Genomic DNA, 25,832 nt, shown 5'->3' with positions numbered 1-25,832 from the left:
TCAGTGTTAGGCACCTCAAGGTCTTTAAATATCTGAAAAAAATATTTATGGTTTTGCAAATGACCATGGTTTTTGCATTTGTTACTATAATATACGCACCCGACTGTGATATTATGGTCTAGTTCAGATGAAATGTGCTTTATTTGTAAATGCCGTTTAATAAAAACAAAGCCGTCTGACGGTTTAATGCGGTGCCTTTGAACCCTTCGTCCGCGTAAGTGGAAAATGTTTCTTGGTCTTTGAGATACTCCGGAAGTTTGGCAGGATGTTGTGGGTAGGGAACTGTATGGATCCACCCTTTTCAGTACACACTTCCAAAATCCCAGTCTAAAATGTTGCAAGTTCTTCCTGTATCTAGTTATGTAAGATCTTGATTCAAAACAGATCATTGTGGCTGCGGCATGACATTCCAGATAAGTACAGCAGGGGGCGTACTTTTACCACTTTGATTCTCACAATGCGTATTCGTAGATCAGATGAGGATTATAGATTGTATTCAGAGCCCAAGATGAAAAAATAAATAACCATTTAAAACTGAATTGAGTTTTCGCTGAATGTATAGCCATAAATCCAGCAGAGGCTCATTAAGTATAATTAAATGGCATGAAATGCTGATTGGAAACTTTGTCTCCCGATTGTTAAACTTGCAGGATTGCTTAGGCGGGTCGTTTCGGCGTGTTAATGGATCAAACGCGCAGCAGGAGGGGAACACGAGCCCGTGCGAGTCACGGTACATTAGCCAAACCGTGTTGTTGGGGCTTCTGTGATCCTGCTGTTGCAAGTGCTGTTGCTGGAGGGAAGGAGATAATTATCTGTGTCTGTGCGGGTGAACGAGAGCGACAGAGAGAGGATGTTTTGGGTGTGATGTTTCCCAACTCGCTGATTTTTTTTTTCCCGCTGCTAACGAAAGCCGTGAGTTTGTAACGGCGCCTACGCAGGGAGGCGGCAGAGATGCCCCCGGGCTGCGGGAGAAGCTGCAGTTTGCAGCCCCCGGGCAGGTTGCTGCTCGCTGTCTCTCACCCGGTCCAGCTGTTCTGAGTTTGGAGCTGTGGAGTTGCTTTGTGCTGCGTGTCAGCTGCAGCTCGCTCCCGTGTTCTCTGCGGCCCGGGGACTTCGTTCCCGCTCATGTTCAACATCCTCCACAGCTCTCTGGAGCCCGGTGCTCCGAGGGGATGGCGTGTTCCTCTCGTGATGGGTGTACGTGCGTGTGTGTGTGCGGTAACGCTAGCATGTTAGCGAAGGCGCACATGTGGCACACAGATGTTAGCTGTTTTTACTGTGGCCCCGGCTCTGTTATGTTCCTCTGGAGTTCCGCTGCGGCGAGTCAGTCTGGGCTGAACAGACTCTTTGAAAACATGCGCTTTAGTGGCAGTCAGGGTTGGCAGAGACCATGTAAATGGAAGTCTGAAAACATGGGGTGGGATGGGGGGGGGGGGGGGGGCTGTCTCTCATAATACAGTACACTACACTTGAGAAGTTGAGAACATGCTGTTAAACTTCCAGCACTGGAAAGATTTGAGGCTGATGGATGACTCCTGTTTACGTGGGGGGAGCAGAGGGGCGGGGTTATCCTTTGTGAGGGTATTTTGGGAGGCTAAAGAGCTTTTTCTTTCCGTCCCCATCTGTAACATATGTCATGGGGACACGTACCAGGCATTATGTAAGAGTAGTGTCACGTCCGCGGGCTTGACACTTCCCTGTAATGTGCGCCACAGTGCCTCCCCTGGCCCAGCCCTGTACTGCGCTCTCCCACCGCAAACCCCAGCTCCTCAGCAGAGATGCTGCCTGCACTGTGGTTACGCCTCTCTGCCATCCCCCCCCCCCCCCCCCCCCCCACCTCGTCCCGCCTCGTCCCGCTGCGACTGTAATTTTCTCCTGAAAATAGCCATGAGGGAGTGAGGAGAAGGGTGTGTGCGAGGCTCTGTGGGGAAAGAGCGGTTTGAGGGTGAGTCTCAGACAGAGTCTAAGGCAGAGAGTCTAAGGCAGATTAACTCGAGGCTGGGTCGCTGTTGTGGGAATAGCCTCCGGGCTGATCTCTCAGTGTCTGGCTGACCAGAGAAGCATTTAAGACAGCATGTACCAACACATGGCCGGTTCACAGCACTGATTCGCATGAGGCTGCTGCCGTTTTGTTTTCCTTATTTGTTTGGCCGAAGCCTCACCTGTTCTGTTTTGTTTGACTGGCATCGACTCATTATCTCATTAATGGCAGGTGTTATCACAGTTTTTCCGTGGTAGTAAGGCTGGGTTTTATGGCAATAATACAGGTGAGGTGTGGCAACTTGCTGTGTGTTACAGCAACAGCAGTGATTCCCCATGGAAGTTAAACCCACGGTAACCTGGTGCGACTGCTCTAACCTCCACTACATGCTTCTGCCCTGATCCTCACCGTGCGACGGGTGAAAAGGACAGTTTGTCACAGAGGCGAAGTGCATTATGTTGCATTATGTTATCTCGGCACACACTGTCTATCCAGAGTACCTTGAATAGCTTGCAACTTTTGAATGTTATCCATTGACACTGCTTCATATGAATGTATTTTCATTCATTGATGTATGTGTGTGTAAATTCTGTGGGTCTTCTCTATTTACACGACGACTTAGATGACGAGTACCTTATCCCAGTGTACAGCATTCTTGGCCTGTTCCTCACCACCACACCACACTGATTCCACAGCAACCTGCTGTAACCATCACTAAGGCACATGAAGGTCACTGGGCAGCAGGGTGGCATAGTGATAAGGAGCAAGGCTCGAAACCGAAAAGTTCCTGGTTCGCTGGGGCACTGCCGTTGTACCCTTGGGCAAGGTACTCAACCCAGAATTGCCTCAGTAAATATCCAGCTGTATAAATGGATAGCATGTAAAACATTAACCTGTGTAAGCCACTCTGCCAAATGACAATAATGTAATCAAATGTAATGTCAGTGGTTTGTGGCCGTCTGAAGAAAAGGTGAAGGTGAAGGGGGAGGGACTTGGAGGCTTGCCACAGAAGGGTTAGGGTCCTGTTGGAGTGACAAGCTGCTGACCAGCACACCACTCTAAGTCCCCTGTGATGGAAAGAGAGAGACAGACAACACTGTAAAAGGCCGACTGAGCAGAGCCTGCAGATGAAAGTGCTGCAGTTTTCTGCTCTAATCTGCTCTGATGCAGTGGTCTTACCTGCGACGTGCTCAGAGACCCGTCACACACCTGTCAAAGACAATTTGCATCGGCTGAGGGGGGTTTTTTGTCATCGTTTCCTCATTGACTTATTATGCTGCTCTTGCTGACAGAGGCAAAAATTCAATTAATTATTATCATATTATATCATATTGAAAACAAAGGCCGATCTATTCAGCATTCACTGGAAGCATATCATATATCGTAAAAGCATATCAGATCTGCCAAGTTAAAGATAAACCTAATAAAAAGTTTACTATTTAATCTCAATATTGTGTTTACACACCCTTAGAATAGTGCTAAGTGTTCAATGTAGGTCCCAGGTAACCTTCGTGTTTATATTTGAGAAAATGGTAATAAAGAAACTTTACAGCTCAGGCATGTGTCCAGTTCAGCCATGAAAGTGTCACTTAGACAAATGCCCTTTGTTCTTATAAACAAATATAACGTAAAACGCATAAATCTGTTCAATGCATGTGTATCACTTTTTAATTTTGTGTGCAGAAACGGAGCATTTTACACTAGAAAGTGAAAATTAGAAAGTTCAGAATGAACGTTTAGAATGTCACAACCGATCTGGATGATTGGTGCGTACCCCCACTGCTGATGGTGCCCCCGTTGTTCTCAGCGGTTGCCGGCGAGGAATGAGGTCGTCTCACCAGGCGTCAGCCAATCACAGCACGAGTCTTGGCTTCAGTGGCTGCAAAGTTTTTTTTTTTTTTTTTTTTTTTTTTGTTTTTTTTCTGGTCACTTTTTTTTTGTTTCCCTTTTTTTCCCCTCGACAAATGCAAATAATATTACATCACCAGTGTCCAGTGCCCTCTGAGCTTATCCCCGTCGCTGTGGTGACAGATGGACAGAGAGGAGAGAGAGAGAGGGAGGGAGTGATACTTTCACTCTTTCGAGCGGGGCAATGCTGTACCAGGATCTGTCATCCGACGGTTGAAAGCGAGTGAGAGACGAGAAAGCGAGAGAAATGTGAAAGAAAAGTAACTTTTTTTGTTTTCTCTGAGTGGGAGTGTGGTAGCTATGGGGGGCCTGCTGGGTGCAGAGTGGGCAGCTCCTCCACCAGCCTGTTGCTTTCGGTTGCATGGGATGGAAAACTGAAGGCTGTGAAAGGTCACTGACTTCGGCCATGCCTTTGATTGCGCTTCATTGTTTTGCTCGGTTGCTGTTGTAAAGCGTTCAGGTTGGCTGGAAAAGGCACTAAAGATCAGAGCCTCCGCCAGCTGCCAGACGCATGTAACATCACCTGGACGCGTCAGCGGCGGGCGCGCGCTCTCAAGTTACCTGTTTCTGCAGGGCGGCGTCGGGCGGTTCTTATCAGCCGAGTGTTTTCTCGGTGACTGTGTTTTGCATTCTGATGGACGGCCGGGGTGCACTCTGTCACTGACGCCCTGATTGCAAAGCCCAGAGGGCGTGGCCAGGTGAGTCACAGATATAGGTGAGGTGTATCAATCGGGACGAGACTCATTCGGTACGTGCTGCAGATCAGCTGGGAGGAAAAGTCCTGTCCCCAAAGCGTGGAGGGCAGAGGATTATCAGCGTCCGCAGGACACCGTGCACCGGTGCGGCTGAGGTTAGCCACCTCTCACTGCTCCTGGCTGCGTATTGGCTCACGCCAATTTCACTGGCAAATCCAGCACGTCCCTGGACCTGCCCTGCATTTCACCGAAACAGTCCAAACCCAGACAGAGAAGGGACTTTCACACGCACCGTCAGGCGGAGAAACGCCAGCCCTGTTTGTTTATTTTTCTGTTTGTCTGCGGCCGTTTCCCTGTGTGGAATGAAGATAGATAGGGTCCCTGTTTGGACTTTGATTGTTGACAAGGCAGCGCTGGACAAACTACTGTTTTGCTCAGAAAGGAACGGGACTGGACACAAACGGGGGCATCTGCAAGAGAACTGACCTGGAAAGCAGGAAGTAGGTTCTGACCCAGAACACAGAGGCTGGTAACCCAGTAATCAGCAAGCTTTTGTTCGTCAGAACCAGGCGTGTGACTCAGATCCCCCTCTGCACCCCTCCACCCCTCTCTGGACTCTGTATGGACTCTCTCTGACAGCCCGATACAGGAGTGAGCCCTTCCTCTGTTCCCCCAGGAACAGGAGAGTAAGATTTGAGGAGGGGTGTGGGTGGTGGTGGTGGTCCCGGGCATTGTGGGATAGCTCCCTCCCGGGTCTCTGTGGAACCATGTACGTGGTGTGCACCCTGGTGGTGCTGTCCTTACACAGCCTCTTCCGAGCCAGGCAGCGAGCCGCGGAGTCCGGGGACGAGAAACGGGACGACGAGGACAGGGAGGCCCGCTGCAGCTGCGCAGCTGGACACGGATCTGCAGACCGTCTGCACAGGATGCGCAGCCAAAGCAAGCAGAGCTCCAAGGAGGGGCTGCAGAGGGCTCCAAACAGCAGGAGAGGGACACAGGTGAGGGACGCTGTGCGCTTTAACAGCCTGGCACAGGTGAGGGACGCTGTGCAGTAATGCTAGGACATGGGTGAGAGGCTCTGTGCAGTAACAGCGTGGCACAGGTGAGAGGCTCTGTGCAGTAACAGCGTGGCACAGGTGAGAGGCTCTGTGCGCATTAACAGACTGGCACAGGTGAGAGGGATCTGTGTGCAGTAATGGGATGACACTGCTGTGTCACACAGCCCCCCCTTCCCATATACCTGCTGATTCTGTAGGAGGCACCAGACCCGGGGGCTTCGGGTTCAAATCCAGCCTGGCTCACAGCCACTGCGACTTTTCAGCAGGACTTTGTCATGTGTTTGGTAGACACCTGCATCCAGGCTGGACTTGTGTAACGTGTACATTTACACACAGATATAACGCATTTTACTGTCCGCTGCTGGATGGCTACTGATGCAGCCGAGGTTAACGCATGGCTTCAGGCTGCAACCGCAGCGTTGCCCCGGGAATCCAACCTGCAACCATGTAGCGCATGCTCTGCAGGGTACAGCGTGGTTAGAAATGCATCAGGTTTAAACAGTCTCTGCTGCCTTTATGGACTGCCTAGATCTGCTTCTCTCGTTTCCCCCCCTACCTCATGCAAGAGACCCCCTGCAGGGGCCGTGTTTAAATGAGAATGTTATGCATTATTGATTGGTATGAATAATTATGTCGCTGTGTTGTGTAGATGTATGTATTTTTGCGGCCCTGCTTGGTGCTGAGTGTGTGGGTAGGAGCCCATGGGGAGCTGGTGTGGCTGCTCTGACCTCTGACCTCACTGCGCAGTCAGACCATTACAGGATAATCAGGAGAGAAGCACGCTGTACTCTACAAGCTACCGGCTCAAGATGTACTCCTGTCAGCATACATGAACAAATGTCTCTCATTCCTACTGCGTGCGTGCGTGCGTGCGTGTGTGCGTGCGTGCGTGCGCTCTTTGTGCATCGCTCTGGTAGCATTGCATTTTTGCCCCCATGCTGACTGCTTTGTGCTGTAGCGTCCCTCGCTAACCCAGATTGCTGTAAAATCCCTTTACGGCTCCAGTGCAGAAACGCAGGGGATAAAGCATTGCATAACGAGCGCGGCGTTAATCTGTAAGTCTATTTTTCATCGAGTCATTTTAGTAATTCAGCCAACCCCCGTCCATCGCCCAGAAATATAATCGGGAGCCGCTTTTGTGCATTTCAGTTCATCTGATTCCAATGGTCTGTGGCTCCTGATATTTGATGAATTTGAATCATTTGAACCCCCCATTTTGTTTCCTGAAGCACTGTAGGAAAGTGCATTTCTCTCTGTGAAATAAAACCCCAGAAATCTGCATTTACTCGCTTTCAGATGTAACACTGAGGGGGAGGTTGTTAAATCTCAAGCATTCTCAGTACTGATCGCAGTAATGGATTAGTGAGCTCCTGGTTGCATATTCCAGTGAAGGAATATTTTCTCTCATCCCTATTAGCCACCAACCCTCCCTTCCCCCAAACCCCCCTCATCTGTCAGTGCAATCCATTTAATGGAGGAATGTAACAGAAAACTAACTAAATGGGCACTGCACCATATTTAGGTCATTCAATTCCCCCGAATCAAGCTGCTCATCTCTCATTACCCTTTGAAGGGCCTCCTGTCCTATCATAATGCAGCCCCACCCCCCCCAGCCTGCCGCAGACTTCATAACGCGCCAGTGTTTCTGCTGAAGCATTACGGGATCGTTGTTCTTTTAGTTCGTCAGGCCTGTGCTTCCTGAACGGCATCTTCGTAACTCCTAAATAAATAAATAAATGGCTCCAGCACCTGGGATTCGGAGCAGCCCGTGTATAATTCATGGCCAGGTGTGTTACCTGGCACCAGGGTGGCAACAGCCCTTAGAAACGCCCCCCCCCCCCCCCCCCCAGTGAAAAGATGGGGAACGATCCGACCTCGTTTCTGCTCTGAAGCGTCTGGATCCTTCAGCAGAAGTATCACTTTAGCAGACAGTTGTATCCACAGAGACCTACACAGTGCACATTTTTTACATTCGCACAGCTGGATAGCCACCAGGGCAATGCAAGGGGAAGCATGTTGCCCAGGGTTACCACAGCAGTGCCCCTCTGGGAATCGAACCGGCGACCTTCAGAGATGCAAGCCCTGCTCCTTTTCTCTACGCCACATGACCGAGAGCGTCACTGACTGAGATAAAGTAGAGTGTTGTGAGTGCGGGACATGGTTGTTTATGAACAGAAGAAACTGCAAGGTGAACATGCTGTGACTTCTCTTATGCTCACCCTAAAGAAGGCTTTAGAGTACAGAATGTCAGTGTTTTCGGGGGGGGGGGGGTGTATCCTTTATGGAGAGGTCGAGGTTAAGGTGGACGGGGCACTGTGTCCCGCAACTCTCTGAAACGGGATAACCTCTCTGCCCCTCTCAGTGTAAATATTTCAGGAAGGGGGAGGTACAGCTTCATTTGTGGATGAAATATTTATTCGGAGCATGGAGGGACAGGCGAGGGGGGGGAGGGGGAGGGGCGCTGAGGAGGGTGGGGGGGAGTTGGTTCCTGACGGAGGCTGCGACGCGGGCTCAGATTCCGCCGTTACTAAGAAACGGGAAGACGGCGGAGTGTGCGGGATCAGAGGGAGAGAGCGAGCGCGTGAGCGAGGTGCTGGTGGCAGCCAGTCGGGTGAAGGAGCTCTCTCTCTCTCTCTCTACGCTGCGGCTCAGAAACGCAGGACAATGAGGGGATGATCGCACTGCGGGCACCGCGGCGACAGAGGTGAGAATGGGAACGCTGCTGCACCTGTGCTTTGGGGGGGGGGGGGTGGGGGGGGGTTCACCTGTCCTTTCAGAGAGAGGGAGAGGGAGATGGGGAGAGGACAAGCAGAACAGACTTTTTTTTTTTCTGGCCTTGAAGTTTGTCTTGTTTGTTTCTGCACCTGCAGCCAATGCGTCTTGTTTGCGTCTTACCCATGATCCTTTGTTCCCTGTCTGGAGTACCTTTGACTTTTGTGTGATGGTGGCCTCCCACTCTGTTGTGCAGTTATGGTTTGTGCTTGTGCACATCACATACTCTGCCTTTGATCTTTATCAAATTATGCACTTGGCTTTTCCATGGAATCCATGACAAATTGTGCGAGAAGGAGGGGTGGGGCAAGAATTCGGTTTAAAATAATCTTGTGATGAATGTTCAGTGTGACCACAATGCAGGAATGAAGGGGGTGTGAGTGGGGGGTGGGTCTTAGCTTCCTTTCAGCTTATGAAGTCTGTTTGATCAGACACTCAAATGAAGCAGAGGGATGTGGGCGCAGAAATGCATTGTGGGATTGTGCCGATCCGTATTCCACACAGACGACGTCTCTCCCACCTGTCGTGAGACCAAGGGCAGATTCTTGCGAGGATCACACAGGCTTACCTGCATTTACCTGTTCAGGAGACGCGTATGTGCTGTCCTGGCTGTGTGACGCTGTATGTCTCCACCGTGCCGTAGTGGCAGACACCTGGGGGCCAGCAGATGGGACCTCAGCAGGTAGTAATGGAAAAACCCCCCCACAGCGTCTGTCTGGCACAGGAGACCGCTCGGCGCTCCTCTGATCCCGCTGTTCTGATGAGTTTGAGGCAGGATCATATCTGTAATGTGCTGTAAAGACAAAGACTCCCAGCAGACTGTCCCGGTCCATTAACCGTCCCTACCTCCCCCGAATCCAGGGGATGGGAGCCCCCCCATGGCCCGGCTGATGGAGGAGCATCAGCCCGGCCCTGTCTGCGTGTGAATTATTGATGTTAAAGAGGTCTGTAATGAAGCGACCCTCATCTGAAACAGCCCCAGGAGAGGGGTAAGTGGTGAACCCTCCGTCACCGGGGCCAGGGCGTGTAGTGACGACTTGCGTCACAGGGGCAGTAACAGTGTTTATTCACATTCTCCGGGTGGCGTAAGGTTCAGCAGAAAGGAGTGTCTGATGCTTATCAGTGGGGAGTGGCTATAAAGAGATCAATGTGGAAGAACAGGAAGAGGGAGAGGGAGCAGCGGCCTCCCACTCCTCCCCCGATCAAACTGAAACGTCACTGCTGTTAGAAAACGCGCACACGCACACCCATACAAACACAAACAGAAACAAACTCACTCATGGAAGGACACAGATAAGCACATAGATACAAATAAACACATGCACACAGCAAACACACACTCACATGCACACACTCTGTCACACGGACAGAAATATATGCACAGACACACACGCGCACACGCATACATACACACAGAAACGCATGCACACGCACACACGCACACACACAGAACCGCATGCACACACACACACGCGCATACGGACCCCTGGGACGCTCGGTTGGGGATGTGTCGGCGTCAGCATGTTCAGTCTCCACATTCATTGAGCTCTTATTCCTGCTGCACCACAGTCCTGCCTCTCAGGATTAGGCTGCCTGTCAGGACAAAAACACAGGGATGAGCTCTGTCTGTGTGTGCCTGTGTGTGTGCCTGTGTGTGTGCCTGTGTGTGTGCCTGTGTGTGTCTGTGTGTGCCTGTGTGTGTGTATGTGTGTCTTTATGTATGTTGGTGTTTGTTTATGTATCTGGGTCTGGTTTTGTGTACGTGTGTGTTTGGGTGTTTGGCAGGGTGTGTGGGTGTGTGTATGTGGGTCTTGTTGTGCGTGGGTGTGCGTGTGGGTGTTGTGTGGGTATTTGTATGCATGTGTGAGTGAGAGTAAGTGCATATGTCGGTGATTGTGTGCGTGTACAGTCATGCATGTGTATTTGGGTGGGTGAGTGCGAGAGTGCATATGTAGGTGAACGTGTGCATGTGTGTGCAGTCGTGCGTGTGTATGTGCAGAAACACTAGTGACGATGAAAGTGAAGATGCAGTCAGCATTGCAGTGCATAACTAAAGGCCTGAAATCTCCAGCGCGCTGCTGGCTGGCTGATAACAGAAGTGGGCTAATGAGATTCACACACACTCAGGAGGGGGCACAATCTCACACACACTCCAGCATGGAACACACATGCACACACACACACGCACGCACACTCCAGCACAGGAAGGAGGGGAGGGGCACACTCGCGCACACACACACAGACACACACTCATGCTCTCACTCAAACTCACACTCCAGCACACAGATAATGGGGGCGTTCTTCAGAAACTCTAGAGAGAGGACTCTTGGTTGGGGAGGGAAGCTTTGTGAGGATTTGCTTTGGGAGGTATAGTGGTGCTGAGTCTTATTCCCTCTCTGCAGGCTGGGATTATAACACCCTCCACCAACGGAGGACGTTGACTGGCAAAAAAAAACATTTAAATGCTAATAAGTCATCTGATCCTTGCGTAAATATGACAGGCGCAGATAATACCCTACAGGAAAGGGCAGAGTATTTTAGGACTTGGCACATGGTTTTTTCCCCCCCTGCATTTTAATAAGGGTTTGACTGTTGGTGCTGTGATATTTTATTTTGTTTTTTCCTGCTGCACTGTACTGTGAAATGGCGTGATCTTCAGTTGATGGGTTTTCAGGTTGTACTCTGAATGATGTTACTGCCACAGGTATTTTGTTGACTCCAGCTGACAGCATCTTTGTTGCTTTTCAGTGAGAGGATCATTTATTCCATATGACTCCGTATGGTACCGCTTAAGAATTACTGAAGGCCACTATTGCTGAAATGAGGTCAGGGAAAATAGTTTAGCCAATGGTAGCCACGTAACCCAACTGCAAAACCTCACCTATGGACTAAGTGGTCAGGTGAGGTGGTTTAGCGGTTGGTTTGGCTGGTTTAGCGGTTGGGTTTGGCTGGTTTAGCAGTCGGGTTTAACTGCATGAATATGCTGCATGGGAAGGAGGCATGTCAGGAGTGCTACAGCCGAACTTTACCCACAATCCCCCAGTGTGTCAGGGACCACGGTAACCAGGAGACCTTTCAGAGGAGTAGTCAGGTGGAACCCCTGAGCATTTGTGTTGACACAGCAACCCTGGCAGTAAACCGTAAACACTTGCTATTTCCCAACCATGTTTCTCAACATGAGATAATCAACACCACCAACAACAACCCCCCCCCCCCCCCCCCCCCCCCGCCCCGCAATCTGACATGGAATGGGGGGGAATGGAATTCCATGAATGGCTGCATTCCAAGCCTAACCTGAACAGGAGACAACTGAGATTACAGCCTCTCTCACACCCCAGCCTAAATAGAGGCTTCTGGAACCTTCCTTTTTTTGAAGCACTGATTGGCTGGCCATTCAGGATTATGGTTTATAATAATTGCCTTTCGGTATGATTTATTTTCACATCCCATCAAAAAACAGAAGAGATTAAAATAATTTCAGTTCCCCTCCAAAAAACAAGAGATAGATACTTCGAGGGGAGGGGGGGGGTTGTGAAGTCGCCTGAGCAAGTTTAAAAAAGGAAGGGGGGCCATCTGCTTCAGGGCTTAAAGGATTATGGGTAAATGCGCTCTTGTGCCGGGCGTTTGAGTGTCAGTGGGAGGGGATTGGTGATGACGTCATGCGGGTGACCTACCTGTGAGTGAACGTGCATTCGGCGATCTCTGTCGCGGAGGCAGGGGTTACCTGCGTTTGGGTGGCGCAGGTGCAGTGTGGGGTAGGGGTGGGTGGGGAACATGATGCTAGGATGGATGGGGTCCCTCTTCATCAAGGTGTGGATGGAGCAGGACCAGCACAGGTTCGAGAGGGGGGGAGCGCGGGACGCCTTCAAGGTACGATACGGAAGTTTCCACAGGGGGATTAGGAGGGCTGTTCTGCCGTGGCTTAGCAATTCTTGAATATAGCGCTAATGTACTGTCCTTTACCTGCACACATAGCACTAATGTACTGTCCTTTACCTGCACATAACGCTAACGTACTGTCCTTTACCTGCACACATAGCACTAATGTACTGTCCTTTACCTGCACATGACGCTAATGTGCTGTCCTTTACCTGCACACATAGCACTAATGTACCATCCTTTACCTGCACACATACCTGCATAGCGTCCTTTACCTGCACATAACACTAATGTACTGTCCTTTACCTGCACACATAACGCTAATGTACTGTCCTTTACCTGCACACATAGTGCTAATGTACCGTCCTTTACCTGCACACATGCCTGCATACCGTCCTTTACCTGGACATAGCGTGAATGCACAGTTTACCCGCGCGCAGCACGAATGCAACATGCTTTAGCTGCACACAGTGCAAAAATACTGTGCTTTAGCTGCACACAGCACATGATTTTACTGCATTTTTACCTGCTGAAACCCTGCTCTGTGTGTGTCTGATCCTGGCTGGCCGGTGTCTAAATATTTACACAGCATTGTGGCAGTGTTAATGGTCTTCTGGCCTCAGCAGTCCTGAAGGGCTTAGGTTGTACTGCATGCTGAATTATGGGTAATTATAGCATGGGGGGGTTCTTTTTTATGGCTATAATACTGACACCTGAGTATACATACATGGGGGGAGGGACTCAGAAGCATCCACACACTGGCACATATTCCTATAGATCTCTGCCAGTTCAATGTGTGTGTGCATGTGCACGTGTGTGTGCGCAAGTGTATCACTGTGTACAGTAAAGCATGGCGTTTGAATGTGTGTGTGTTTGAGTCTCACCTCAGACACGTCTTTAGTAACACAGCGATATTGCCCTGTTGAAGCTGTGCAGAGTCAGACTTCCCGCCTCTCTCTCTCTATAAAGGCAGAAACGCCAGGCGTGCTGCTATCTGGCTGCTCAGACACACACACCTCCTCGGATGAAAGGATGGGTGCTGGCAGGATTTGGCTGAGCCGACTGGCAGAAGGAAGCTCAGCCGATTGATGTGGTGTGTGTGAGTGTGTGTGTGTGTGTGTGTGTGTTCCCTTGGTGTTTACAGTCTGCAAGGGAGATCAGATTAATCCAAGGATCTGGTGGCTGTACAACCAGTATGTCTGGATGCAGTTTTTACGCGGGTCATAGTGGGGGTGGGGGAGGATGGGGTTAAGCCCCACCCTCCACACACACACACACACACACACACACACACACACACACACACACACACCTGCGCACACTCGTATCCTGGTGTGGTCACTGAGGAGCTCTGAGTAGTGTTTCTGGACCATCTGGAGTCACTGGATTAAGACCATTTAGGAGCTGGCATTTTGTGTTTCAGAGCATTAGACGCTCGTCCGTGTCAGTGAATTCAGTGTGTGTGTGACAGTTTTTGTGCATTTCCGTTCCCTTTGTGGAATGTCGCCTCATTGCATAGTTTATTAGCATCGCATGGTACTGGTGCTGGTGAGAGAATCTGCGTTACTGCAACAGCGCCCTCTTCTGGACGGTACATTTTACAGAAGAATGTTTCCTTTGTCCTCCCCAACTGTGCGTGTCATAATGGAACAGCCATGACCTGGAAAAAACAGAAAGATTGCGTGTGAGTAGAATGAACGATTCCTTAGATTTACTATGAATAGGAATGATTTAGGAAGACTGAGGGATACCGATATGTGGCCTCATGGCATCGCAGGCATCTCTTACTCATCCCTGCTGTGTCCTCCTGCGTTTCATCAGAAAAGCTGATCCTCCTGCAAAAAATGTGAGCGATGTTGGGCTAGGGTTGTCGCTGTGTGAGGTGTGGTGCTTTTCCTCACCTGTCGGGTATAAATGCGGGCGTTGGACGGCCGGCGCGGGCTGTGTGCGTTTTCTGCATGGTGCGTATTTCCAGCGTCTCTCTCATGCCCGCAGAAGGGATCGGCTCAGTGCTCTCCCGCTCGCGACCGCGCTCTCTCTCTCCCCGCCTTTCTCAGCCAATCGTTTCTCTAAGCCTGTCAGTCCGCCGCTGTGGGCGAGAGCGGCCGCAACGTCCTCTAAGGTGCTGATCCCAACGTGAGCTCAGGGCTGTAGGGATAAGCGCAGAGAACCGAGATACGGACCTGCTCTGGCAGGCTTGCTGTGTGAGTAACTGAGTGTGTGTCAGCAGGTGAGTTAGCGTGTGGGTGCGTGTTTGTGTTTACGCATTTGTGTGTGTGTGTGTGTGTGTGTGTGTGTGGTGCGTGTGTGGTGCGTGTGTGGTGCGTGTGTGGTGCGTGTGTGTGTGTGTGTGTGTGTGTGTGTGTGTGTGTGTGTGTGTGTGTGTGAATGACAGTGTGTGTGTGTATACTGTGTATACTGTACAAGAGTGACTGAGTATGTATAATACAGTGTATAGCTCTGTGTGTGTGTGTGAGATTTTGAGAGTGTGTGTGTGTGTGAAAGTGTGTGTCTGTGCATATCAGTAGGTGGGTGTTATTAATAATGGGGTGTATTAATGCGTGTGTATATATGAGTGTGTGTACTAAAGCTTGTGTGTGTGTGTGTGTGTGTGTGTGTGTGTGTGTGTGTGCGTGTGTGTGTGTGTATATTACAGTGTGTGTATATTACAGTGTGTGTGTATTACAGTGTGTGTGTGTGCGTGTGTGTGTGTGTGTGTGTGTGTGTGTGTGTATTACAGTGTGTGTGTGTTGCTCTGTATGTTCCCCTGACCGGCCCTCTCCCCCCCCCTGCAGCCGGTCCAGCGGCCCAGCTCACTCCTCAGCCCGGTCATGCTCAGCACACGCAGGACCTGGGACCTCGGCCACACCCCCTGCTTGCAGGAGCTCTGGAAGAAAGACGTCTCATTGGACGGTGAGTGTCACATGGCCGAGGGAGGGGGGCGTGGCTGCTCAAATCCAGTGGGGCAGCATTTTTGAGATTACTGAGAGGGAGCTGACTTCCTGCTGGCTGGCTGGGTGGGTTGGGGGGGGGGGGGGCTGGGGAGGGAGGAGGGCTGTACACATCAGGCAGCACTCAGCATGGGATCGGAAGGAGCATGAGCTACCAGGAGGAACGGTACAGTAAAGCTGATCTCGCCGTCGCCTGGGAGGAGAATGGAGTCGCGGGTCCCGCTCATCCCATGAACACTGGCCTCATTGTGTGTTGTTACGCTCTCCCCAGCCTGGCAGCTGAAGGGGGGGGGGACCCGGGGCTCTGACTGAGGGAGGGGGGGGGGTTTGGCCAGGCAGGAGTTGGCTCACCGCGGGGGTCTGAGGCAGGAGCTGTTCCGACAGGTAGAGGCAGGAATGAAACCTCCGGTCTCTCTGGTGTCTCTCTGCTGAATTATCTGCCGTGTCATCAGGAAACTGTATACACGTGTTTGCTCTCCAAGTTCTGCTGAGGGAACGGTTTCAGCCATTGTTGTTTTGTGCGTGTTTGTGCAGAGGTGTCAGCGGGGGGTGAGATCCAGGGAGTTTCTGTTCTCACAGTGATGAGACTGACCTCAGGTCAGCTGGAACAGACCCGCAGGCTGTGTCTGTGATTACTGGGGAGATGAGAGGAGCTGAAACTAGCCCTGTCTGCCTCACCTGCGGGGTTAATATGTTAGCTATTAACGCTGCTGGAAGGCCGGCTCAGTGCTGGGAGGAGGGGGGTCTCTTATCTCGGCTCTGATTGTGTGAAACTCTGAGAGGGACCTCATGGAGAGGGTGCCCTCATGGAAAGAGCCGGAACCTGTGGAGAAGATGAGGGAGGTTGTGAGAGAGCAGAAACCTGGTGTAAAATGCGTGTAAAGCTGGTGTGAGTCTGATGTAAACCTGCTGTGAGCTGAATGGATTTGGCTGTGTTACTCCAGGGGAGGGATGGACAGTGTCTGCATGAGAGAGGATGGCTAATGGCTAATTGTCTGTCCGTCCCCCTCTCACACTCCATCTGCTGAGTGTGTTTGCATGTCTGTGTGTGCGCACGAGCGTGTGTGTGTGTGTGTGTGAGAGAGAGAGAGTGAGAGTGTGTGTAACTCCTCGTGCTCTCTCCACAGCAAGTTCGGTGGACTTCCTGATGAGTGAAGGTGAGGAGGACAGCTCCTTCATCTCACTGCAGAACTCTGTATTTCCACGCCACTGTATGACCTCTGACCTCCCTGCCCCCGACGCCACAAGTGACCAGCAACAGCTGCTTATACAGGTGAGCCAGAACAGAGCACACACACACACGCTCGCATGCACACACACACTCACATAGGCAAACATTTTAGCAGTACTTAACTGAGTTGTGAAAATCCGGTCTTGTGACTTTGTGTTTGGGGAGGGGGGACTCTGCAGAACCCCCACACACACACACACACACACACACGTACACACATATACACACACCCACGCACACTAACGTAACCCTGATTGGCTGCTGGCCAGAGACTTGGCCCTTATTCCAGCGTCTTACAGGCATTAGTGAGTGCTCGCCATGTGTTCCTCTGTAACGTGGCCAGAATGTGGCCGGTCTTGTGGTCAGTACTGTACACCTGAACCTGCAGAGAGCAATACGAGCGAGATGCACCATGTTCAGTCGGCATCAGACCTGGATCAGGGTTGTATAGTGCCTCTGAGGATAGCTCCTGGTGTGTAGCAGTGGAACAGCTGTGAGTGCACACATGCGTGCTCAGTGTGAGTGCAGTATGCCCTCAGTTGCTATGGGAAACCCAATTCCTCATGTGCACTGCTTGCCCTGAAGGCCAAGGCGCCTAACAATGGCGTCTCTAATTTATGGTTTGTTGACATGACCTGCTGTTCCCCAGGTAACCGTTTAGTCTCTCCTCACCTTTGATTGAAACTTCTTTTGAGCGCCATAAAAAATCATTTCTGCCAAACTGGCTGATACTTTCACCTTTTTACTGCGAGTGTCCCCTCGAGGGCGAACGCCACACCTGCAGCACGATTCCGACCGTGTGCGTGCGTCAGAGTCTCATTCCCTGCCTGCAGAATCCCGTGCTCTGCAGATCCACACCTTGCTCTCTCCATGCAGATCAGAGCCGCGCCCACCTCCACCTGCGCAGACCTGTGTCCGCCCCACCTGCGCAGACATATCGCACTGTGATTCAGGTCTCAGTCTGGCATGAATCACGGCGCTCATCTATCTCACTCAGAGGGACTCTGGGCTGTGGCTTTGTAACTCATTTATTTGTGTTTCTCCTTGTCTGAGCTGCACTTCTTCTTAAGGGTGTGTTAAAGGACACTGTGAGAATTCACAGCTGCTCACTCAAATTCCTGTAATTTCTCAGCGTTTTGCAGTCTATCACTCATGGGTGAACTGGCACCCTGAAGTTTCAGGGCACAGAAGGAGATCACAGGCACTGCAGAACACAGAGGTTTCCAGCCTTGTTTTTAGTTCTGACTCGAAGAGCTCCGAGACTCGAGTTTCAGGTCTACCTAGGTCAGCATTCTCCATGCAGGCATACAGCTGCACTGTCAGCGAAGATGGAGAGACTGATTGGGCCAAAGGCATCATGTGACCTGAAACTTGTCCACACTGTATGACCTCATAATAGCAGTCCTGAGAGAACTCTGAGTTGAGTTGAGCATTGGCCGTCTGTCTTGTCATTCCTCTCATCGTTAATGTTGCACCTTCTGTTTCTCCCTGTCACCCCCCCACCCCTGCTGCCTTCTGCACTCACAGAAAAAAGTCACCTGGTCATCCGCCACAATGACTTCCAGTGTAATTCTCTTCGTTTTTTCTATGGCTGTCTTAGTTCCTGCTGTGTAGCCCTGCTCTAGACGAGCCCAGCCTGTGATGCTCAATTGAGAAAAATGCTATAGATGTCATTAGCGTGCTGTATGCTGCAGAAGCAGCTTAGTTTAGGCCGTAGCTGTAACCCAGAGCTCTGTGTTCGTCCGCCTCCCCCAAGCCTCAAAGGAATGTAGTAAAGGAGCTGGTCTGTTTACCCGCGGCTCCAACAGAGATGTGTAAGGAGGGACGCATCTGTCGCTCCACCATGAGTGCAGACGCGAGCTGGTTTTTATCGCAAAGTTGGATCATGTGGTAAACAGGCCAGCCATTACACGGGGTCCTCGGTAACCTCTTCCTGTCCGGCTGAGTCGCACCTCTTCCTGTCTGTCCCTCCACCCCCCCCACCCCCCTCCCAGACTCTACAGGAGAAGGTGTCCGAGTTCCAGGCGCGTCTGCGCAGCGAGGAGGCCAGCAGACGGCTGCAGAGACTGCGTCAGACCCGCGAGCCACACCTGCAGGAGAAGCCCCCTCTCATCCCCAGCCTGCAGGGGGCGCTGCCGCACACAGCCGAGGCCGCAGGTGAGCCCGGGGTACACCCCGCTGAAACGGCCAGGGAAGGGCACCTCGAGCAGGCGCAGAAGTGAGGACTCGTGGAGGAGCAGTGCAGGGACTGGATGTAGGATCAGCTGATTTCTGGCTGCGGGAAGGCCTGTTTGCCCTCAGGACGGCCGTTACGCTGGGTGCGCCCAGAGAGACCTGCAGAACAGTCCTAGCATGTGCTAACATGTCGTACAGTGAGCCCAGAGTGCACACAGGAAGCGTTTCTTCATCCTGAGCCAAGGCTCTTTGGATGTACATGTCAAACTATATGTGTTTTCTTCTTGGCTGTATGAATCCTTTTCTTGGCAGAAATTTGAATTAAAATGTTGTAGATTGTGTGTGGGACATAGTATTTGTATCTCTTAGCACTTTTTGAAATCATACGCCGCTTGAATTGCACTGGGTTTCGACTGATAGTACTCATGTGAGCAAACTCATAGTGGTTAGGCAGGAGGGGAAATCACACTGACATACATGCTCTAGGCTTAATGTGAGAGTTTGCTTAATGTGACAGATTAATGTGTGTATGCGGTGTGTGGGTAACATGTTGAAACTTGTTTGTAGCATGTCAGTGACATGTTCGGGGCGTCTGTTATGCTGGGGTTGCGTGTCAGTAGCGTGTTGCGCGTTCCTGCAGGTGGGAGGCGCTGTTCTGCAGAAGGCCGGTCGAGCGCAACACTACAGAGGCTGGCGGAGTCTTTACACCCTGCGCAGGAGCAGAGGGCACAGCTACAGGACCAGCTGCACAGCCGTGAGAGCGAACAGCAGGCTCTCATTGGTCGACTGCGCACACAGGCATGTAGCCACGCGATTGTGATGTCATAATCAGCCACACTGAAAATGTGCTGACACATGGCCATTTTCCATACAGTCCAGATATCGCATATTAATGTTCATCTGCGAGTCCAATGCAAGCATTGTTTGTCTTTCCAAAACATGGTTTGCTGAGTTCATTGATCACCGAAATTAAAAAAAACATTGTATTAAAAACAGTAGCACTGTCTCAAGGCAAATCAACATTACTGACAATTTTTAATTGAATCCAGGCCAAAGGCTTGACGGGATCAGTGCAGTGTTGTTAATGTCGGGGTGCTCCTAACCCTGCATAGTCTGCATCCTGACCCAGTGTCTAAAATTTTGGCCTTTTGTCTTCAGGTGAAGGACCTGGAGGAAAAGCTTCAGGACCAGACCCAGGAGGTGGACAGACTGCGTTCTGAGCTGGTGAGGGAGGGGGAGAGGGAGGGAGGAAGGGGTCATTAGGATGTTTTTTCTGCAGGAAGTTCCCTCGGGTTAGAGCTCTGCATGATCAGAGCTGGCCCGTGAGGTTTTTCTTGTTCTTTCTCTCTTAAAAGTCTGCATTACTGTCTAAACTCCACCACTGGTCCAAAAGCCCTCTTTCTCCCTCTCAGTCTACCGCTGATCTGCAGCAGAGCAAGTTTCTGTCCTCAGTGTAACATTTCAGAGGGCTTTGTGGAGCTTCCCCGGTCACCGCTGCTGTTTCTCCACCAGGGGGCGACAGACCTGGAGAAGCACCTGGAGATCCTGGTCTCGGAGAACGAGCGGCTCAAACAGGAGCTGAGTGCCTGCCAGGCCTCGCTGCTCGACATCCCAGCGCCGCCCGCTGCCTGCAGAGACTGCCCGCACAGCCAGGTGAGCGCGGCGCGACGCGGCACATCGCCAGGGTGGTTATAAAGCTGTCCCAGGAATACGTGTCTGCGCTTACCTGCAGCCACTCAGATAAATGTGTGCAGTATTATTACTGTGCGCTGTGTTGAGGGATGTTGTGTGTTCGACTCTGAGTGTCAGCAGACTTCTGTCTGTCTCTGTCTGTGTCTGGACAGACCCAGATGTGAGGATGACAGTGCTATCAGTAGTCTAACCACACTTTTTCTTCTCTCACCCTCCTTCTCCCCATCTCTTCCTCCCTCTTTCTTTCTCTCTCTCTCCCTCCTCCCCCCTCTCCCTCCCACTCCCTCTCCCCCCCCCCCCCCCCCCCCCCCGCAGGATGCGGAGGTGCTGCGCAGGCAGCTCGCTCGGCGGGAGGAGGAGCTGCAGGAGCAGGGCCGGAGGCTGGCGGAGCTGGAGCGCAGGCTGGAGGAGGAGGCGGGCAGGGTGGCGGAGCTCTCCCTGCAGCTGGAGCAGTCGCTCCGGGAGAGGCAGGAGGTGGAGCTGCAGCTGGGCCGCAGGCTGAGAGAGTGCCAGCAGGCCATGTCCAAGCAGGCCGCGCTGCCCCCGCAGGTCAAGGTGAGAACTGCAGGGGGACCGGGGGGTACAGTTTTACAGCAGATTCAGGCTGTTTGGAAAGAGGACTCTGTTGCTACAGAGGGTCGTCCTCTCATCTGTGTACAAGCGGAGAGTCCAGAACTGCTTCATTACTGCCTGCTTGGTCAAACCTACTGATCCACTTCTTGTAGATCTAACAGGATACAGATGGTCTATATTTATCTGCATATATCTGTATATTTTTGATAGTAAGTATGTGTGTGTGTATGTGTGTATGTGTGTGTGTGTGTGTGTGTGTGTGAGAGAGAGTTTCATTGCACTGTATAAAGCAAAATGGGAGGATAAATTGTAGGGGTTTTAACTGTATGAGGACAGCACTGGTCGAGCAAAGTCCATCCCTGCGTAACTGGCAGGAAATAGTCTTTGCCATTTCTTCCATGTCATTTCCTGCCTGTGATATCCCCCGTGTCATTTCCTGCCTGTCCCACACAGTATGTCACCAGGACGGTGGAGGTGGAGTCGGCTCAGTCTCAGCAGGCTCTGTCTGAGGCGCAGAGCCGAAATCTGGCCCTGCAGGAGCAGCTGGGGGTCCAGAGACAGCTGCTCCGAGAGCTGGAGCAGCAGCTTCACGACTCGCAGAGGACCAGCAGCCAGCTGCGGAGTCAGGTACACCCCAAAACGAGGGGGAGCCCCGTCCCTCGCTCCCCCCGAACCCCTCCTCCCTCCTCACACACCCACGTAACCCACCTCACCCCCTCCTGAGTTTCACAAATGCAGTTTACGGTTTCCTCTTTGCTTTTAAAGTGCGGTTGTGACTGTGATTGTGATTGGCCCAAACGTTTCGCCGCAGCTGAGCCAATCGGAGGAGAGTGTGTGTTGCGTGAGAGGGAAAGCGGCTCTCTCGCTCTGAGTCACTGAATGCTGGCATGCCCAGGCGTGTAACCGAAGGATCAGATGGATTAGTGTGATTCAGCTGCTGGATCCTGAGGGAGAGTAAAGTCCATTCACACAATAACTTCACTCCACCAGCACACTGACTGTGAGTCCCGCAGTGAGTGGAGCTGCCGTGTGCTGTCAAACACTGACACGTCTGATCTCCACAAAACACACCTTTTCAGTGATGCTCTCCTACTGATTCTCTCCCACTTACTCTGCACTGAGTCCTGGTTGGGCTCAGATTTTGGGGTCAGATAACATGGTAACTTAGGTACTCACATGGGAGACACCCCAGAGTGTGTGGCTGTCCCCAGAGAGAATCCTTCTCAGTGATCCTGAAGTCTGCACCTGTAGCACCTCAGCCCGGCCCCCCTGCCACAGTATTCTACTGTCCTTTGTAGCAGTTTGTGGTGGAAAGAGGCCCCCTGTAGCCCCCTCCCCACCCACTTCCTACCCTCTCACCACCCACTCCCCCCCCGCCCCCTCCCGCCCCCTCCCCGGTGCGGAGCGCGGCTGGCCGGGCGTGGCTGGCGGGGCGTGGCTGACGGAGCTCTCTCACCTTGCGTTGCAGCTGAGCACGGACCGGAGCCGGCTGTGCGGCCTGCTGTCTCAGGCGGTGGGCAGAGGCAATGCCGAGGTCATTCGTAGGTTGTCCAAGGTTGGCCTTTTTACGTTGATGCTTGCAGAGGGTCAGAGGTCATTCAAAATGCGGGGGCAAGCAGTCAGAACAAGGAGCGCTGGGTTTCACCCCGCTCAGTAGAGGAAAAGGCCTTTCGCATCAGCCTCCACTTTAACTTTATTAGCCTCTGCTTCAGGCTAGTTCACCCCTCTAGTAGTTTCCTGCAGATGAATCTTAGCCCACTCATCTCTCATTGATTCTGTTCAGAATCAATATGACCCCAGAGTAGTGCTTCCTGTGTCCCTCTGTGTCACTTCCTGTGTCCAGTTCCCAGATGTTCTCCTGCTTGTTGAGTGGTATCAGGCCGGACCCCCCCTCCCTCCCCTTACAGTAGTAGCAGGTGTAGGAGCAAAGCTACCTTCAAGCATCGACCCTGGATTTGTGTTACCTACACAAAACGGTTTGGGTCAGAATAACGGCTGGATTCGCTGATTCTGGATCAGTGCTTCCGTGCTTCATCTTTTGGACTGTACTAGTAGGCCTTCCTTTAACCATAAATCTGTACCCTAACCCAGGGCAAACACTTAACGCCTCATTACAGTGTATATTTTGATACATTTAATCACTTCATTGCCCATCAGGGCACCTAGTCCATGGTGAATTTCTGTATCTTTATGTGCCGTTTTAATGATAGAGTAATATCAGTGAACAGCATATAGAGAGGGGATGCACTGTTCTGGTGTTAGCAGTGCTTTGCTGAGGTGAGACGGGTTCGAGGGTCCATCCTGACCCGTCTCCCTGCCTGTGCTCAGATCCTGTCGTACGAGGGTGAGATGGAGCGAGTTCAGGGCCAGCTGGAGGCGGAGATGCAGTCGCTGGAGGAGGAGAAGAACCGTGTCATCGAGGAGGCGTTCATCCGCGCCGAGAGCGAGATGAAGGCCGTGCACGAGAACCTGGCCGGTCAGTCACCGTCTGTCTGTCTGTCTGCTGTGTGAATGTGTGCATATCCGTTTTATTTCTGTGTCTTGTATGTTTCTCTCCTGTAGATGTTTGTAGTTCCTGTATGTTTTTGTGTCTTTTACATCTGCGTCACACAAGAATGTCTCTCTTTTGTGCGTACATGCGTACGTCCACATTGTGAGCTCACGGCTGTGATGTCATCCGTCTGCGCAGGTGTGCGGATGAACCTGCTGACGCTGCAGCCAGCCCTGCGCACGCTCACCTGTGACTACAACTGCCTGAAGCGGCAGGTGCAGGACTTCCCCCTCATGCTGGACAAGGCCATCAGCGAGGCCAAGCAGGAGGTGAGCCTGGCCCCCGGGCAGGGGCTGCCATACCACCACAGATCTGCGATTTATAGACCAGACAGCCACCTCAGTGTGCTTAACACTGAAAACACTTTCCCTGCCATTGTTGAAGCTATTGTGTTCTGATTGTTCGTAACGTGCCAGCCATTCTTCAAGGCATGTAATCTAAATCGGAACATTCACAGGAATGTGGACAGGACTGGAATCTCCTGTTACCTCCTGTACGGAGGATGAGAGGAGCTAAATATGTAGTCAAGGCAGGGAATGGCTGTGGCTGTGCTGCCCTTTGACCCCTGACCTCACTGCCCCCCGTGCCCGCAGATCTGCCAGGTGATCGCGGAGGTGAGCAGCGCCAACCAGGAGCTCCTGCGCAAGTACAAGAGGGAGATGAACCTGAGGAAGAAGTGTCACAACGAGCTGGTGCGCCTCAGAGGTGAGGGACCGGAGGGGACAGGCGGCGTGCCCTCCCCTGTGACCTCACCGCACCTGGCAGCCGCTGCCGTGAGAGATCGGCTTACCTGGACTTACCTGAGAACATTCGGTCCCGTTCAGCTTGTCTCTCTCCCGAGGCTCCTGGCTCACGTGTGAAGGATTAGACTCGCGCTTAATCGTGTGGTAGCATCCTCCAGGCAATCCTCATCAGAGATTCCATCTTCGGTTTTTATCAGATCTCTTCATCTGTGCTCCCGCTTAAGGCTGTCATTTACACCCAGAACAGAGGGCAATACAAAGTTAGAACAACAAGAAGTAAGATAAAAATAGAAGTAACATCTGGCGAACAGACACCTGTACCGAGTGGGGAGAGTGAGAGTAGCTTCAACAGAGTAAATAGGAAGTAACCTGGTCCTTGGGCTTTTTCTCTCTCATCCCTCAGGTAATATCCGGGTGTTTTGCCGGGTCCGCCCTGTGTCCCAAGAGGAGCTGGACGCCGCCGAGGCCAAGAACATGGTGACCTTTGACCAGGACGATGATGCCATCCTCCAACTGTCAAACAAGGGGAAGGCGATGACATTCGAGCTGGACAAGGTGTTCCCTCCTCAGGCCACGCAAGAGGAGGTCTTTCAGGAAGTTCAGTCTCTGATTACTTCCTGTATCGATGGCTACAACGTGTGCATCTTTGCTTACGGACAGACAGGCTCGGGGAAGACCTACACCATGGAGGTATTCTTCTCATTAGATTTTCCAAACCTCAACTGACACAGAAAACGTGTTTGCATTCATTCATCCATTCCTGCAGCATTTCATTAATTCATTTTGCCTGGTTTTATAAACAACTGAGCCAACTATTGAGAATGTAAATTCTCTTTGAACTGTGCTGTAGTCTGAAGTCAGTAACCTGAATGCTATTGTGCTGTTAATGTTATCATTGTTTGCACTGTGATGCTGTTTTTACATGTGTGCGCATCCTCCTCTTCCTCTTCCTCCTCTTCCTCTTCCTCCTCAGGGTGTGCCCGAGAACCCCGGCATTAACCAGCGTGCTTTGCAGCTGTTGTTTTCCGAGGTGTCGGAGAAGGCGCCCGACTGGGACTTCCACATCACCGTCAGCATGGTGGAGATCTACAACGAGACACTCCGGTGAGAGCAGTCACATGACCTGTCCTGTCCCGGGGTCATGGGAGCGGTCACCGCAGCGACATCATTTCCCAGCTCTCAATCCCAAGCCCCACCCTTCCCAAAAAATGAGACTGTTGTTTCGCAGCTGTCACTGTGATTTCTCATTTCTTGAGTGACCTTGTCCTGAGAGAGCAAAATTCAGTTAGAATTTTGGTTAATTATTTCCTAACTCTCAAATTATTAACATGCCTCAGATAAGAGAATGAAAGGATTGCCTCTTTGCCATAGTGAAACCAGTTGCATTTTTGCCCTATAGAGTCAGTGTTTTCCTTTATTGCGGAATATCCACAACACCCCCCCCCCCCCCCCCCCATCATTTCACAATACGTCACATTGTGTGTTACATTGTGTCAGTGGAATTTTTAACTGTTTTTAATCTCATTGGATAGATTTATTTTAGGGGAAAGGTTGTGGTTGGCTGAAATTCAAGGTTTTATTTAGTATTAGACGCGGAGTTGCACAATGACTAAGGAGTCGTAC

The 25,832-nt window shown here is 51.5% G+C and overlaps 1 protein-coding gene across 10 annotated transcripts in view; it reads left to right on the top strand.

Moving 5' to 3' along the window:
• kifc3 (kinesin family member C3) overlaps window positions 1-25,832 on the top strand; it is a 34,820-nt gene that overhangs the window by 2,569 nt on the left and 6,419 nt on the right. For 3 of the 10 annotated variants that reach the window (XM_036543433.1, XM_036543434.1, XM_036543431.1), the window contains exons 1-14: window positions 5,470-5,582; window positions 15,089-15,206; window positions 16,372-16,517; window positions 18,470-18,632; window positions 19,291-19,448; window positions 19,809-19,874; window positions 20,163-20,303; window positions 20,658-20,897; window positions 21,369-21,542; window positions 23,244-23,391; window positions 23,605-23,735; window positions 24,060-24,171; window positions 24,613-24,899; window positions 25,183-25,313. In XM_036543433.1, the coding sequence (XP_036399326.1) occupies window positions 5,511-5,582; window positions 15,089-15,206; window positions 16,372-16,517; window positions 18,470-18,632; window positions 19,291-19,448; window positions 19,809-19,874; window positions 20,163-20,303; window positions 20,658-20,897; window positions 21,369-21,542; window positions 23,244-23,391; window positions 23,605-23,735; window positions 24,060-24,171; window positions 24,613-24,899; window positions 25,183-25,313 (2,087 nt within the window). In that variant the 5' untranslated portion in view covers window positions 5,470-5,510. Of the gene's footprint in view, window positions 1-5,469; window positions 5,583-8,178; window positions 8,347-13,731; window positions 13,978-14,011; window positions 14,524-15,088; window positions 15,207-15,342; window positions 15,411-16,371; window positions 16,518-18,469; window positions 18,633-19,290; window positions 19,449-19,808; window positions 19,875-20,162; window positions 20,304-20,657; window positions 20,898-21,368; window positions 21,543-23,243; window positions 23,392-23,604; window positions 23,736-24,059; window positions 24,172-24,612; window positions 24,900-25,182; window positions 25,314-25,832 lie in introns of those variants that run through there. The other 7 variants (XM_036543432.1, XM_036543439.1, XM_036543436.1 and 4 more) reach the window with 6 other exon arrangements.

The sequence above is a fragment of the Megalops cyprinoides genome, chromosome 13, assembly GCF_013368585.1.
Source record: "Megalops cyprinoides isolate fMegCyp1 chromosome 13, fMegCyp1.pri, whole genome shotgun sequence".
NCBI classification, from domain to species: domain Eukaryota; kingdom Metazoa; phylum Chordata; class Actinopteri; order Elopiformes; family Megalopidae; genus Megalops; species Megalops cyprinoides.
The sequence above is the reverse complement of the archived record's forward strand: the minus strand, read 5'-3'. Positions and strand labels throughout refer to the sequence as shown.